Source organism: Saimiri boliviensis, chromosome 14, assembly GCF_048565385.1.
Source record: "Saimiri boliviensis isolate mSaiBol1 chromosome 14, mSaiBol1.pri, whole genome shotgun sequence".
Lineage (NCBI taxonomy): Eukaryota > Metazoa > Chordata > Mammalia > Primates > Cebidae > Saimiri > Saimiri boliviensis.
In genome coordinates, this window is record NC_133462.1 from 49,262,037 (window position 1) to 49,277,562 (window position 15,526).

A 15,526-nucleotide genomic window follows, 5' to 3' on the forward strand; every position below is an offset into this window, starting at 1 on the left:
CCAGGAGGCTGAGGCAGGAGAATGGCTTGAGCCAGGGAGGCGGAGGTTGCAGTGAGCCAAGATCGAGATCGTGTCACTGTACTCCAGTCTGGGTGAAAGAGCGAGACTCCATCTCCAAAAACAAACAAACAAAAACAAAACAAACAAAACACACACACACACACACACACACACACACACAGCTTTGTGCTTTGTGTTTACTATAAAAATGTGAACAGTAATAAACTGTGTGTATACATCCTTAAGGGATTCTGAAGTAAGAACTATGTCATAAAGATGTGAGCTGTTTTAAACCTTATGCATGAATGCTGGAAACCCCCGAGGTAAGAATGTGTGGAGAGGACAAGTGGCATTATTCGGGGAAGGCATCCTGAAGAGGCAGCCGTAAAGAAAAACAGCATCATCACTGGAGGCAGGTGCATTGGGTTTTAAACCCATTTCTACCCCTTCTAGTTCCTGGTGCCTTACTTTCTTCATCTGTGAATCTGAGGTTGGAAGATCTCAGAGACTGTGTAAGGTACCAGGCAGAGTCCCTGGCAATAGTGGGTGTTCAGCACACAGTAGGGGTGTACATCCTGGAAGAAAGTGATTTGTGCCATGTCAATTGGCAGAGTAGAGAAACTTGCAGATGTAGGCAGAGCTGCAAGGAAAGGTGAGCAGGAGAGAATCTGACAAGGTGAGGGGTTCTGGCCTGGCTAGGCTGTTGCACAGGGAGTTTGGGGTTGGAAAGATTGAGAGAGCCTTGGATTCCCATCTTAGGGATACAGAACAGCAAAGAAAGAGCAGGAAGGGAATGGCGTGATGAAAATAGAGTTTGCATCCGTGCTTCAGCAGCACAGACACGAAAACTGGAATGATACGGAGATCAGCATGGCTCCTGCGCAAGGATGACACACAAATTTCTGAAGCATTCCATATTTTTATAAATAAAAAAACTGGAAAAAAAAAAAGAAAGAAAATAGAGTTTGCATCGTCCCAGGGTGAAGATCATTCCGGCGGTAAGGCAGGGAGGCAGGAAGCTGTCATATGACTGTCACGAGGACAAGACCTAGGTCATGTGCCGGCAGCAAATAGAACAGAGGAGATAGATTTTTTTTTTTTTTCTGTTCCATGTGAAAACAAAAATAGAATGGCAAGAGATAATTTAGCACAAGTGACTCATTTTACAGATGGGAAAACTGAGGCTCACGAAGGAGAAAAGGTGGTGCAATGATGTCATCTGTGGCCATCGTGGATTTTTCACAAGATGATTAATGAACTAAAAACTTTCAAAAAGAAAAGAAAAGAAAAGAGGCTCAGAGTGGGGAAGAGACTAGTTCAAGATACTGAAGACTTCTATTACAAGTTATCGTCAGCCCTGACGCTAGGCCCCCTATTTCCTGACAACTCCTACCCCATTTTCATCAGCCCCCAGCCAGCCTCCAAAGTAGATATTGGGAAGCATTTCTCTGGATGGAATCAGTAGTAGCTGTGGAATCTATTCTCCCTCTCCTGCTGCACAGTCCAGAGTCCTATTTTGGCGCCAGCCCAGCTTTCTTCTCTCCAGGTAGTTACCTTTTAGGTAAATCCACTTAGGGAGTTGATTGATAATGAAGCCTCTCTCACATATGATCTAAAGTGTGTACGCCCCCATCTAAGTGACATTTACATTTCAGTGGCAGGTACTTAAAGACCTAAAAGCCTGCAAGATTCAAAGGACCAAGTTGTTTTTTTGTTGAGACAGAGTTTCGCTCTTGTCACCCAGGCTGGAGTGCAATGGCGCGATCTCGGCTCACCGCAACCTCCGCCTTCTGGGTTCGGGCAATTCTCCTGCCTCAGCCTCCCGAGTAGCTGGGATTACAGGCACGCGCCACCATGCCCAGCTAACTTTTTGTATTTTTAGTAGAGACGGGGTTTCATCATGTTGACCAGGATGGTCTCAATCTCTTGACCTCGTGATCGACCCGCCTCGGCCTCCCAAAGGGCTGGGATTATAGGCTTAGGACCAAGTTTTCTTTTTTTTTTTTTTTTTTTTTTGAGACGGAGTTTCGCTCTTGTTACCCAGGCTGGAGTGCAATGGCTTGATCTTGGCTCACCGCAACCTCTGTCTCCTGGGTTCAGGCAATTCTCCTGCCTCAGCCTCCTGAGTAGCTGGGATTACAGGCACGCGCCACCATGCCCAGCTAACTTTTTGTATTTTTAGTAGAGACGGGGTTTCACCATGTTGACCAGGATGGTCTCGATCTCTTGACCTTGTGATCCACCTGCCTCAGCCTCCCAAAGTGCTGGGATTACAGGCTTGAGCCACCGCGCCCGGCAGGACCAAGTTTTCTTAAGGTACAATTACAGGTTTCTAGTGAGTCCCAGCTCAAAATAGCTGAATGGGCTGAATTTTTTTCTTCTACCCCTAATCTAAATTCCTTTCACCCACTAGCCTCCACTCTTGGCAATTAGACATTCATTTGTTCAACTAAAATTCACCAATACCTACTAAGTACCAGGCACTGTCCAGGCAAGGTCTCTGGCCTACATTCTAGCTGTAAATTCACGATTATAAAACCGAACATCATAGGAACTCAAGAGAAGGCCACATATCCCAGTCTGTGAAGGGGAGAGGTCACTGAAAAATGTGAACACTGAAAAGGTGTGAGCTGGAAAATGTGAGTGAACCTGGCAAAAGCAGGTGGACAGGAAGGGGACAGGGCATTCCTGGAGCAAAGGCTGGGAGGCTGCAGTCCCAAGTACAAGTGTAACGCGTACCACCAGCTGAAGGTGAAGAGAGCTGCTTTTTGTCTAATTTGTTGGGTGAAGAGGCCCCTTGTATGCTCTCATTTCTATCAGGAACATGCAAAATGCTCTTTCCTAGAGATTGTGGCCGTAGGGACAGCCTTCCACTGAGGTCCTCAATGCAGAGACTCGCCCCTAGCTTGGGGGTAGGGTTGTGAACCCTTACATCCCATTCCCAGGTGGCCCCAGGTACATCATAGGCCACAGTTTGGAGCACATGCAGATATGTACTTTTAAAAAAACAGCATTTGGCTGGGCGTGGTGGCTCACACCTGTAATCCCAGCACTTTGGGAGGCTGAGGCAGGTGGATCACCTGAGGTCAGGAGTTCGAGACCAGCCTGACCAACATGGAGAAACCCCGTCTCTACTACAAATACAAATTTAGCCAGGCATGGTGGCACATACCTATAATTCCGGCTACTCAGGAGGCTGAGGCAGGAGAATCACTTGAACCCAGGAGGTGGAGGTTGCAGTGAGCTGAGATAGCACCATTGCACTCCAGCAACAAGAGAGAAACTCCATCTCAAAAAACAGAAACAACAACAACAACAAACCCCAGTGTTTAACACTTTCAAAAAATTAGTTGCCATCATTAGAGTTTAGGGAGACGTCAAAAGTTTACATTTTGGCTGCTCTTGAAAATTACTATATCTGAAATCACTGGTCTCTCATGATTGCAGTGGACTGGAGCTAAGGAGCCGGGACCCTTTTCAGACAAGGTTTGAGCTCACTCCTCAAGTTCACCACAGTTTCTGTCCAGCCGGCCTCACTTATCTACTGCCTAGTCCCACCCTCGCTCCCGTGGCCATCCCGTGCCCATCGAACTTTAAATGGCACTTCCCTGATGGTGATATTAAGTAAAGTAGCTCTTGCTCCAACTTACCCAGCTATTACCTCTTCTTATCTGATATGCTCTAGGCAACCTGTGCAGTTTACTGAACAAGAGTTGAATCAAGGTTCACTCTTGTTTACAGGAATGAGGGTGGGGAATGGCAGAGCCACTGGGAACAATATGGCTTGGAGCTGCTGGGGGCCCAGAGAGCCAGGCTTACATCAGGGGGAAGGACTGGCTGCATATCCAGGGCATACTCGCTTATATAAGATCCTTATCCAGGGCCTTGGGAGCCTCTTAGACGGAGCTCAAACGTTTTTCTTGCCAGCTCTGCAAATAAGTCGCATGGAGAGAAAGCCAGAGAGCGCGGGCTTGCCCTTCTCAGCTTCCCCATTTATTTCTCTTCTGGGAAGGGAGAACCTGTGGGTGTACTCCACAGATGGGCCGTGTGGAGGTAAGCAAGCTGCTGTTGGAAAACTTTCCCCACCCACTGTGTGTAAATGAGCACGTAGCCCAGTTTGGTATTAATCCACAAGCAGACCAGTGGAGCCAATGGGTCAAAGTTGCCTGGGGCCCACCAACAAGGTCAGATGCCTAGCAAGGATACCGTACATTTCTACAAGAATGACAGAGGTCAGACATGAGTTCATTCAGTTATCAATCATTAATTTAGCAGGTACTTTTTGAGTCTCTACTATAGGCTACAGAGGACCCCAGGAAGGGCTTTTGGATTGTGCATATTTTCTGTGCCACAGACCTGGCCGTGCAGTCTTATTTTTTATTTTTTGTAGAGTTGTGGTCTCAGTAAGTTACCCAGGCTGGTCTCAAACTCCCCAGCTCAAGCGATCCACCTGCCTTGGACTCCCAACATGCTGGGATTACAGGCGTGAGCCCACATGCCTGGCCTGTGCATGTTTGTTTTGTTGTTTTGTTTTGTTTTTCTGTTTATGTTTATGGGGGTTTTTTTGTTTGTTTTTGTTTGTTTGTTTTTGTTTGTTTGTTTGTTTTTTGAGACGGAGTTTCGATCTTGTTGCCCAGGCTGGAGTGCAATGGCGCAATCTCGGCTCACTGCAACCTCTGACTCCCGGGTTCAAGCGATTCTCTTGCCTCAGCCTCCCAAGTAGCTGGGATTATAGCTGTGTGCTACCATGCCCGGCTAATTTTGTATTTTTGGTAGAGACAGTGTTTTTCCATATTGGTCAGGCTGGTCTTGAACTCCTGACCTCAAGTGATCCACCCGTCTTGGCCTCCCAAAGTGCTGGGATTACAGGCATGAGCCACTGCACTGGGCTGTTTTGTTTTCTTTATTTATTTTTTATTTTTTTGAGATGGAGTCTTGCTCTGTCACCCAGGCTGGAGTGCAGTGGTGCAATCTCAGCTCACTGCAACCTTCACCTCCTGGGTTCAAGCAATTCTCCTGCCTCAACCTCCTGAGTAGCCGGGATTACAGGCATGCGCCACCACATCCAGCTAATTTTTGTATTTTTAGCAGAGACAGGGTTTTGCCATGTTGGCCAGGCTGGTCTCAAACTCCTGACCTTGTGATTCACCTGCCTCAGCCTCCCAAAGGACTGGGATTGCAGGTATGAGCCACCACACCTGGTCCTGTGCATGTTTTTAAACAAAGGATTGAGAATCATCTTTGTAGGGGAGAGGCCACAGGCTGCCCAGATAGTGTTAGCTGTAGCTATTCTTGAAGGTACTAGGAGGTGCTATGATTTTAATAATGGTTTCCTTCCAGTTAGCAGTCTGCCAGAGTGTTCTTTATTTTAGGACCTTTCATTTTGGGATCCTTTTCAGAGCCCTTAAGGAGATGAGGGGCCGGGCGCGGTGGCTCAAGCCTGTAATCCCAGCACTTTGGGAGGCCGAGGCGGGTGGATCACGAGGTCAAGAGATCGAGACCATCCTGGTCAACATGGTGAAACCCCGTCTCTACTAAAAATACTAAAAATTAGCTGGGCATGGTGGCGGGTGCCTGTAATCCCAGCTACTCAGGAGGCTGAGGCAGGAGAATTGCCTGAGCCCAGGAGGCGGAGGTTGCGGTGAGCCGAGATCGCGCCATTGCACTCCAGCTTGGGCAACAAGAGCGAAACTCCGTCTAAAAAAAAAAAAAGAAAAAAAAAAAAAAAAGGAGATGAGGTTAACTTCTATGTAGAGCAACTATTCTCAGGCCGGGCACGGTGGCGCACACCTGTAATCCTAGCACTTTGGGAGGCCGAGGCAGGTGGGTTACCTGAGGTCAGGAATTTGAGTCTAGCCTGGCCAACATGGTGAAACCCCATCTCTACTTAAAATATTAGCTGGGCATAGTTGCAGGCACCTGTAATCCCAGCTACTCAGGAGGCTGAAGCAGGAGAATCACTTGAACCGAGGAGGTGGAGGGTGCAGTGACCTGAGATGGCGCCATTGCACTCCAGCCTGGGCAACAAGAGCAAAACTGTTTTAAAAAAACAAGAACAACTATTCTCTTTTTATTGATTACTTAAATATGCCAGGACTGTTATTATAAGTAGCTTATGGATCTCATTTAATCTTTGTAACATTTTGAAGTGGGTTATATTTGCTTGTTTATGTGTTTGTTTTGAGACGGAGACTCATTCTGTTGCCCAGGCTGGAGTACAGTGGCGCCATCTCGGCTCACTGCAGCCTCTGATCCTGGTTCAAGTGATTCTCCTGCCTCAGCCTCCCAAGTAGCTGCAATTACAGGCACACCCCACCACACCCAGCTAACCTTTGTATTTTTAGTAAAGATGAGGTTTCACCATGTTGGCCAGGACGGTCTCCATCTCCTGACCTCGTGATCTGCCTGCCTCGGCCTCCCAAAGTGCTGGGATTACAGGTGTGAGCCACCACGCCCAGCCGGGTTATATTCTTAATTCTATTTTATGAGGGGAGAGATTGAGGCCTGGTTGAAGTCACTAGCCATTAGGTTGCTCAGTGGATAGGTGGGTGGTAGAGCTGAGATTAGACCTCCCTGGGCAGCCTGACACCAGTGCCTAAGCTCCTAATGTCTTTGTAGTACTGCTTCACGGTGTTTGCAAACTGAAACCTTAACAGGCACAGTCTGACCCAAGCAAAAGATTATTACTGACTGTACTCTCAGACCAAATTACCTTTCAGTTCAACTAATTGAAAATAATAATAATAACGGTGCTAATCTACCCCCGGTGATTGGCAGGATAATGAGGATGAATAATTTAGAATCAAAAGCTAAAAAAGGCTGGGCGAGAACCAGTAATCCCGGCAGTTTGGGACGCTGAAGGCAGAAGGATTGCTTGAGATCAGGAGTTTGAGACTAGCTTCGGCAACATAGCAAACCCCACCTCTACAAAAAATAAGAAAAAGTTAGCCAGGCCAACTACTCAGGAAGCTGAAGCAGGGGGATTCCCTGAGCCAAGGATAGGAGGCTGCAGTGAGCTGTGATCACACCACTGTACTCCAGCCTGGGCAACAGAGCAAAACCTAGTCTCAATAAGCAAACAAATAAATAGCCAAAGAAAAGAAGATAGGTCATTTAATCCAAAACTCTAATTTTTATTTTTTATTTTATTTTATTTTATTTTTTTTTGAGACAGAGTGTTGCTTTGCTGCCCAGGCTGCCCAGGCTGGAGTACAGTGGCTTGATCTTGGCTGCTGCAACCTCCATCTCCTGGGTTCAAGTGATTCTCCTGCCTCAGCCTCCTGAGTAGCTGGGATTACAGGCAAGCGCCACCACACCTGGCTAATTTTCGTTTTTTTTTTTTTTTTTTTTTTTTTTTGAGACGGAGTTTCACTTCACTCTTGTTACCCAGGCTGGAGTGCAATGGTGCGATCTCGGCTCACCGCAACCTCCGCCTCCTGGGTTCAGGCAATTCTCCTGCCTCAGCCTCCTGAGTAGCTGGGATTATAGGCACGCACCACCATGCCCAGCTAATTTTTTGTATTTTTAGTAGAGACGGGGTTTCACCATGTTGACCAAGTTGGTCTCGATCTCTCGACCTCGTGATCCACCCGTTTCGGCCTCCCAAAGTGCTGGGATTACAGGCTTGAGCCACCGCGCCCGGCCAATTTTCGTATTTTTGATAGAAAGAGGTTTTGCTATGTTAGGCAGGCTGGTCTCGAACTCCTGACCTCAAATGACCCATCTACCTAGGTCTCCCAAAGTCCTGGGATTATAGGCATGAGCTGCTGCACTCAGCCAACCCCCTTATTTTCAAGACAGAAAGCAGAGGGACTTGTCCAAACTCACACAGCTAATTAGGAAGTACCAGGACCATAACCCATACATTCTTCCCCCAGTCCAGAATTCTTTCTGTTGCACTCATCTTTGTTGGGCCAGGGATGCCATGTTGGCCTGGAAGCCCGGACCCGAGTCCTCACCTTCCTTACCAAAGGCTCCTTATAGCAGTCAGGCCTGCAGAAGTGAGTTTCTTCCTCCTGAGACTTGTTTGTTGCAGCACCAAGGACTCCCCCACCCAAAACTCCTTATCAGGAGCCAGGATGGACTCTTAATCTGCAGTGCACAGGGCCTTGTCTACACTCTCTGGGGAGGCGTATTATCATTCAAAAACAGCTGACTAATCACAGGTCTCCCAAGCTGGCACTGCTTACCAAGTGGAGAAGACGCCAGCAGAACAGACCAACCAATGCCTAGTCCCTGAACATGGGAAAGCCACCAACTGCAACTCTTCAAGCAAGTTCAGGCCAGAGCCCCTGTACCTCCAGGTAGCCAAGGGGTATGCTCCAGTTCTGCTGAAATTGGTTCACATCTAAAAAGAGAAAATCTTGCTTGATCACAGAACCTTTTCATGTAAATTGAGGGACTACTAGTTTACCAAGAGCCGAGAGTGGCCCCACACTGAATCTGCCTTGCTGTGGTTTCCCTGACTTGAAGACACAGAAGTTGGTAAAGTGTCTCCTCAGTCTCCAGATAGCCTTCCCTAAATTTCAGGCTTTCCACTAAGCAAGGAAATAACCTTCATGAGCGAGATCTTTGAGGAATCAGGAAGACAGATGCTGACTTTGTACCACTCAAAAAAGGGTAGGTAAAAATTCCTCAACCCTAACTAACTCTGTCCTTGCATCCAAAAAGCACTTTTCAACAAGTGTCTAGGACATTTATTTCAGAAGCTACAAATAAAAATGAGACTACTTTCAATAAAAGCCCCTTGATACAATGAGTCTATGAGTCTTTACCACATTCTATTTATTTTATTTTATTTTATTTTGAGGCAGAGTTCCCCTCTGTCGCCCAGGCTGGAGTGCAGTGGCATGATCTCGGCTCACTGTAACCTCCACCCTGGGTCAAGCGATTCTTTTGTCTCAGCCTCCCAAGTAGCTGGGACTACAGATGAGTGCCACTGCACCTGGCTAAGTTTTGTATTTTTAGTAGAGATGGCGTTTCACCATATCGGCCAGGCTGGTCTTGAACTCCTGACCTAATGATCCATCTGCTTCGGTCTCCCAAAGTGCTGGGATTATAGGCGTGAGCCACCACACCCTGTCAACCAAATTCTCTTTATGATACAGATGACCTGGCCTCCCCAACCCCATCCCTGGCTCCCCTACCCTCCTCGCTCAATATAGGCGTAGTTCACACAGCCTCCCTGTGCTACCTCCAACCTAGCACACCTAGGGAGAACTGTATGTTGATACAGGTAATGGAGGTATGAAATGAAGTTGGGGGAGTTGTTACTGTGTATGAAGCCACATGTATAAAATTTAGTTTAAACATGGCTCACCTACAGCCAAGGAAAAAGTAGACCAGGTCAAAATGTACTTGGCCTCAGTGGGAACTGCTGGGTCTGTGTCAAAACCTCATGGAAAGAACTCGGAAGTCAGGGAGGATAAAAAGTGTTATTTCCTTGCCTGTACCCAAAGGGAGTTAGAAATTGATAATAAACTTTGGCTGTCACTCCAGTGTTTGCTGCCAGAAGTAGTTGCTCTTGGCCGGATGCAGTGGCTCACGCTTGTAATCCCAGCACTTTGGGAGGCTAAGGTGGGCGAATCATCCTGAGGTTGGGAGTTCAAGATTAGCCTGACCAACATGGAGAAACCTGTCTCTACTAAAAATACAAAAAATTAGCCAGGTGTGGTGGCACGTGCCCATAATCCCAGCTATGTGGGAGGCTGAGGCAGGAGAATCACTTGAACTTGGGAGTTGGAGGCTGCAGTAAGCCAAGATCGAGCCACTGCACTCCAGCCTGGCAACAGAGTGAGACTCCGTCTCAAAAAAAAAAAAAAAGGTGAAAGTAGGCTAAGCTTACACCTATAATCCCAGCACTTTGGGAGGCTGAGGAGGGCAGATCACAAGGTCAAGAGATCAAGACCACCCTGGCCAACATGGTGAAACCCCGTCTCTACTAAAAATTCAAAAATTAGCTGGCACCCTCCTGCAGCAGTAGTCCCAGCTACTCCGGAGGCAGAGGCAGGAGAATTGCTTGAACCCAGGAGGCAGAGGTTGCAGTGAGCCGAGATCATGCCACTACACTCCAGCCTGGCGACAGAATGAGACTCTCTCAAAAAAAGGTGGAAGTAGGCTAGGCTCACACCTGTAATCCCAGCACTTGGGGAGGCGGAGATGGGAGGATTGCTTAAACTCAGGAATTTGAGACCAGCCTGGGCAACATGGCGAAACCCAGTCCCTACAAAAAATATAAAAATCAAATGGGCATGGTGGCACATGCCTGCAGTTTCAGCTACTCGAGGCAGAGGTGGGAGAATTATTTAAGCCCAGGAGGCAGAGCTTACAATGAGCTGAGATTGCACCACTGCATCAGGCAACGGAGAGACCGTCTCAAAAAAAAAAAAAAAAGGGAGGGAAGTAAGGAGCTACTTTCCAGGGAAGAGGGGATGCTTGGAAATGGCCCCACCACACAACCAGATTTTTCTTTTATACCACCCACATGCTGTAGATTGTCTGAGTGCAACTGAGGAGAAATACTATGAAACACAAAGAAAGGATTTGGATCTGAAAGGGAAATGCAAATGCAAAATGTGGGAATTTTATCTTCGCTATACCACACAAGTTTGTCCTGCTACGTTTTTATTAAAGTAATAAAAAAGTGTACATTTGTCCATAAGCTGTACATTCTTCCATATAAAAACACTATCATACAATTAGTAACCTTTGTTTTTTCAGTCAGAATAGCTTACAAACATACGACTATTATTTATGTTTACTTAATAGGAGAGACAGGCCTGCTCAACAGTCCAGCTCGGGGGTTTTGTTGTTTTTAAAGTGAACATCAAAAAGAAGAGAAGAGAGACAAGATTAAGCATGACCGTGAGGCTGCTTCTAAAAAGGCAGGGACCTGTTTGCAGACAAGATGCGAGAACACGACCTGATTCACAGCTTTGTTTCAACCCACAAGCCAGAAAATGAGCTCTTGGTTCTGTGGGCCCAAAGTTAGCTTCAAAGCAATAAAGGCTGGAAGCAGGGTCTGGGAAGGCAACACAAAAATGTGGGGCGTTGCAAAGGAGGCAGCACTGCCAGGAATGGTTAGAGAGAGTGTTTGGTACATAGCACCTTTGAGTCAAAATTGAGCAGTTAAGAAATCCAGGAAAGGGGACCGACTGCGGGGACGGGAGCCTGGGTGTAGAGGAAGAGAGGGGAAGATTCCTCACTAAGAGGCAACAGCAGGAGGGTAGCCATCCTGGCCAAATGCTCTAGCCCTGTCCTTCTGAAGGTGATTCGGTTTGGGAAACTCCCTCATCAATGTCACTGAGAAACTGAAGGAAGGGAGTTTCTTCCCAGGGTAGCTTTCCACTTTTCTCCAACCCACATCAGTAAATATTGCACAAGTCTACAACGGATTTGGATTGTACTGAGAGAGACAACCTTTCCCACAGGTGCTCTGAGCACCAGGGAGAAAAAACAGTGCCCAAGGTTTGGCTTTCATTTAGTGTCAGCCCTACAAGAATACCAGGTAGTCTTGCAGAGCATGGGGCACTCTCCCATTCAGCCAGGGAATACATGCAAGGCTGACCAGCCAGCCATCATCCCAAGGAGAGCGGGAGAGATGGTTCTCTAAGCCCACCAGGGCATCAGGAGGTTCTGAGAGCCAGTTTCCCTCCAGATCCTCCTGGGACCCTGGGGGCATATTGCACAGTGACTGAGAACTCTTGTCCTAGAAAAGAGGGTAGCTCCATGACCCAACCAGAAGGGAAGGGGAGGTGAGGGTTAGAGGAGAGTTGTGCTTTTGAAAAGAAGGCAGTAATAAAGGGCCTGGAGTTCCCTGTAGCTTGTGGGCCACCTCTCAAAGGGATCATGGCAGCAGCATCAACACTTTCATGTGGTTCCAAAAAGAACAGTTTTGGCCAAAAAACATCCCCAGTGGATACTCTTTGGGTCCCAAAATTCCATTGCAAATCACCCCCAAATTATTTGCCACACATACACACAAAGCAGCACTAGCAAAGCAAAGGTTTTGAGCAGAGTTTCCTTCCATCCTAACCCCAGTAACCTCCAGTTCCTTTCTCTCCCTCAGAGAAAAAACAAAAAAACAAACCAAAAAAACCCAAAAAACAAAAAACAAAAAACCCCAAAGCTTTAGATTCCTGGCTGAGAAGGAAGATCTACAGGCCCCTGAGGGTAGAATTAGAAACAAGTCAGGATTTCAAGAAAAGCTGCTTAGGACAGTAGGAATCAGCAGAGACCTTTTCACTCTCTGCCCAGGACCTCATTAGAAAAATAAAAGAGAAGATTAGGCAACAAAGTATTCTTTAAGTCCAGGCATGAATGCCCCTGAGTAAGAGAGGAGCCCGGGATGCAGGTGTCTGGCTGGGGAAGACAGAGTTCTGCACTTGGCCTCTCTTCCTCCCCCAGGGCAAGTCCCGACCTCTGGGTTCACAGTTGCTAACCTTGCTTGCTCCCTCTCACATCTTCTGGGGTGTTAGCCAAACATCTCCTACCTCACCTCGGCTAGGTTTACCCCCTAAGACCCCCCCTCCTATAGGCAGACGCTGGCTCACAGACTCAAGCACACAACAGTTCTCTCCAAAGGCACCTGGGGAGGCTACTTTCAAGCAGCTCCCTTGAAGGATTTTTTTTCTTTAAAAAAAAAAAAAAAAATCTTTTGGTTTTTTTTCTCTTTTCTTAAAAAAAAAAATATATATATATATATATATATATATATAAATAGCTCTTCATTTAAAAATACAGTTCCCCAAGTTGAGGTATGTGGTGGCTTGTTGTCACGGCAGCATGAGCACTGCGGCCGGGGTGGGGGCGGAGGGCCTAGCTGGAGACCGCCGTCAGGTAGTTCTTGGGGGGGCTGCTTCGGCCCAGCAGCACTTGGTTCTTGCAGGTGAGGAGCCCACAGGAGGCGGCAACGGGGGCCTCCTCGTACAAGACGCAGATGGAGCCATCCTCCCCAATTCGGTAGGACACCTCATAGGGGTCCACCCACAGGGTCAGCTCACTGGGCAGCAGCTGGTGCAGCTGGGGCTGGCTGAGTCCGATCTGGCTGGCCACCCTGCTGATGATGGGGTCCATCTTGTGGTTGATGCGAATGCAGCGGTAGCCGGAGCCCTTGGATGGCTTTTCAGGAAACCAGTGGTGTTTGTAGTGCTCTGTGGAGACAGGACCGGGGGAGATGCCCTGTTTAGAGCAGCTGGGCCACTGAAAGGACAGGAGGAGAGGAAGGGCCCGGAGGGAGGTGCACTCTCCTCAGTTCCAGGACCCTCTTGTCACTTAGCAGAGAAAATTTTATGGGAGCTGGAGAGACCGGCCCAGGACAAGTGTGTGTGTGTGTGTGTGTGTGTGTGTGTGTGTTAGGAGGGGATTCCAGAGCTCTGGGCTACTCTCTAGTAGCCACTGTATTGCTTTTGGCACACCGTCAGTATCAGGAGGGAAGGGTGTGACAGGCTGGCATGCCCAGGCAGGGCCTCTGGAGACCTGTGAGCTGAAGTTTCAGGGCCAGGAAGGCTTCCGCTGCCAACATTGTTGGGTCCACAGCAAGGCATTGGGCCTCACACCCTGCGTTCCCTCTGCCTCCTTTAGAAGAGTCAGAGAACCTTCCTTAGCAGTGCCTAAGGGGGTGAAAACTGCGTTGTTTTGATGAAACATCTGTTTCCCTCAGAAGGCAGGGTCTGTGTGGGTGCGTTCCGAGATGGCTATCTCTTCCCAAAACTGCAGCAACCAGCTAGAAACAGCTGGGAGAGAGGTCTCTCTCCCCAGCGGCGAGCGAGGGAGCTGCTTATCTCCTCTCCACCTCCCGACTCGAAGGCCCTCCGGGCAGGGTCACCACCTACCAGGCTCTCCTCCCTACCACAATAGGTGGCAGATGGCTAAGGGGGACCAAAGAGAACACAAAGGGGGCCCAGATTCCAACTTGAAGCGAGTCAGCAACCAGTGGACTGCCCCAGACACAACGCACCCCGGTCGGCAGGAAGAGCCGCACTGGGTCTCCAAGTTGCTGAAAAGGCTCAACTGCACCTTCTTTCCTCATCGAGACCCCTCGGCTGGCCGGGCGGCCCGCAACAACACCCATCGAGGGTCTTCAGATCTCGAGGGTCCAGCGAGGGAGACAAGCCCGTCATCAGACCGGGGCATAAGCTGGGGACTCGGGCTGGCACTCCAGGACCAGGGTCTGCGCCCCATCAGAATCGCCGCGGGCAGAGACCCGAGCACACAGCTGGGGAGGAGGACCCAGGAAACAGGGTACTGCGGGCCGTCCCAGGGGGCAACCGAGTCCCAAAGCTGCTCCCGTGGGCGACCCTGCCGCAGCAGTAGAGGAAAGACGGCCCTGGCAGGGAGGGCGCCGACCCCCGGCGGCGCCAGGCCCTCGGCGTGCGCTCACCTGTGAGTGCCTCCTGGAGCGCCCCGCTGAAGACCTTAAGCCTCTGTTCGCTCACGCAGCCCCGGGTCCTCAGGAGGCTGGAGAGGAAGCCCACTGCGGCGGCGATCTCCGGGAGCATGTCGGTTCCCTTCCCGTGGCTCATGCCGCGCGCGGCTCGGGCGCAGTGGGAGGTCTCGCGTGGGAAGTGCGGGTCCACAAGCCAGCGCTGGCCGGCAGCTGCTCGGGCTCTGCCCGGACTTTCCCCCGGGCCGCGCTTTTCAGGCTGTCGGGGAAGGTGGGGACAGCCGGCGGCGGCGCTCATTGGCCGCGGCTGGCGGATGGGGGCGGGGCCCGGAGCCGCCCCGCCCCGCCCCGCGCACCGACGCCGGTCCCCCACGCCCGCCGCGCCCGCCCCCGCCGTCGCAGCCTCGGCGGTACTGAGGTCATCGCTCGCTGACGTCAGTGCTAGGAACCCGCGCCCGGCTGAGCTCTGCGGGGCGGGAGGAGAAAGCGAGGGCCGGGGAGGGGCCCAAGCGCTCGGGGCGGAGGGAGGCGGCTCCCGAGTGCTCCGCGCCCGGCAGGCCCGGGCCTCGCCTCTCCGCCCATCTTTCAGACTCGGGTTAGAAGCCACCTCCTCCGAGGAGCCTTCGGTGACACCACCCCTCCCAAAGTTTCCCCTTTCGGATTCCCACAGCATTTTCCAACCATACACGGTCAGAACCACTCACCAGGACGTGTGGTCACCGCTGGACGGCTTTGCTTCCTCTCTTAACTAGACCAAGTGGGTTCCTCTTGGCTCTTTGGAAAGGGAGGCTGTCTTCTATTTATTTCCGTAGTAATCCCACGTCCGACAACAAGTTCCATCGTCTACAGCAATGCCTTTTCTCTTGCTTAGAAACACTCAAGTCTAGCCGGGCGCGGTGGCTCAAGCCTGTAATGGGAGGCCGAGGCGGGTGGATCACGAGGTTAAGAAATCGAGACCATCCTGTTCAACATGGTGAAACCCCGTCTCTACTACAAATACAAAACATTAGCTGGGCACGGTGGCACATGCCTGTAATCTCAGCTACTCAGGAGGCTGAGGCAGGAGAATTGCCTGAACCCAGGAGGCGGAGGTTGCGGTGAGCCGAGATCGCGCCATTGCACTCCAGCCTGGGTAACAAGAGC

General features: G+C 49.8%; 1 protein-coding gene and 1 pseudogene across 1 annotated transcript; one reads left to right on the forward strand and one right to left on the reverse strand.

The window, feature by feature from the left end:
- Positions 1-822: 822 nt before the first annotated feature.
- On the forward strand, positions 823-922 carry LOC120362852 (U6 spliceosomal RNA; annotated as a pseudogene).
- A 9,684-nt stretch (positions 923-10,606) lies between these two features.
- On the reverse strand, positions 10,607-14,622 carry BTG2 (BTG anti-proliferation factor 2). Its single transcript, XM_003938305.3, has 2 exons — positions 14,381-14,622; positions 10,607-13,151 (listed from the first exon to the last, which is right to left on the reverse strand). The coding sequence occupies exons 1-2, from the start codon at positions 14,520-14,522 to the stop codon at positions 12,817-12,819; spliced, it is 477 nt and encodes a 158-aa protein (XP_003938354.1). The 5' UTR covers positions 14,523-14,622; the 3' UTR covers positions 10,607-12,816.
- Positions 14,623-15,526: the final 904 nt, after the last annotated feature.

Excerpts from the sequence above, each read along its gene's own strand:
- BTG2 (XM_003938305.3), bottom strand. The coding sequence starts at position 14,522 with ATGAGCCACGGGAAGGGAACCGACATGCTCCCGGAGATCGCCGCCGCA. Across the intron at positions 13,152-14,380 it reads GCTCCAGGAGGCACTCACAG|AGCACTACAAACACCACTGG; the intron begins GTGAGCGCACGC and ends CTGTCTCCACAG.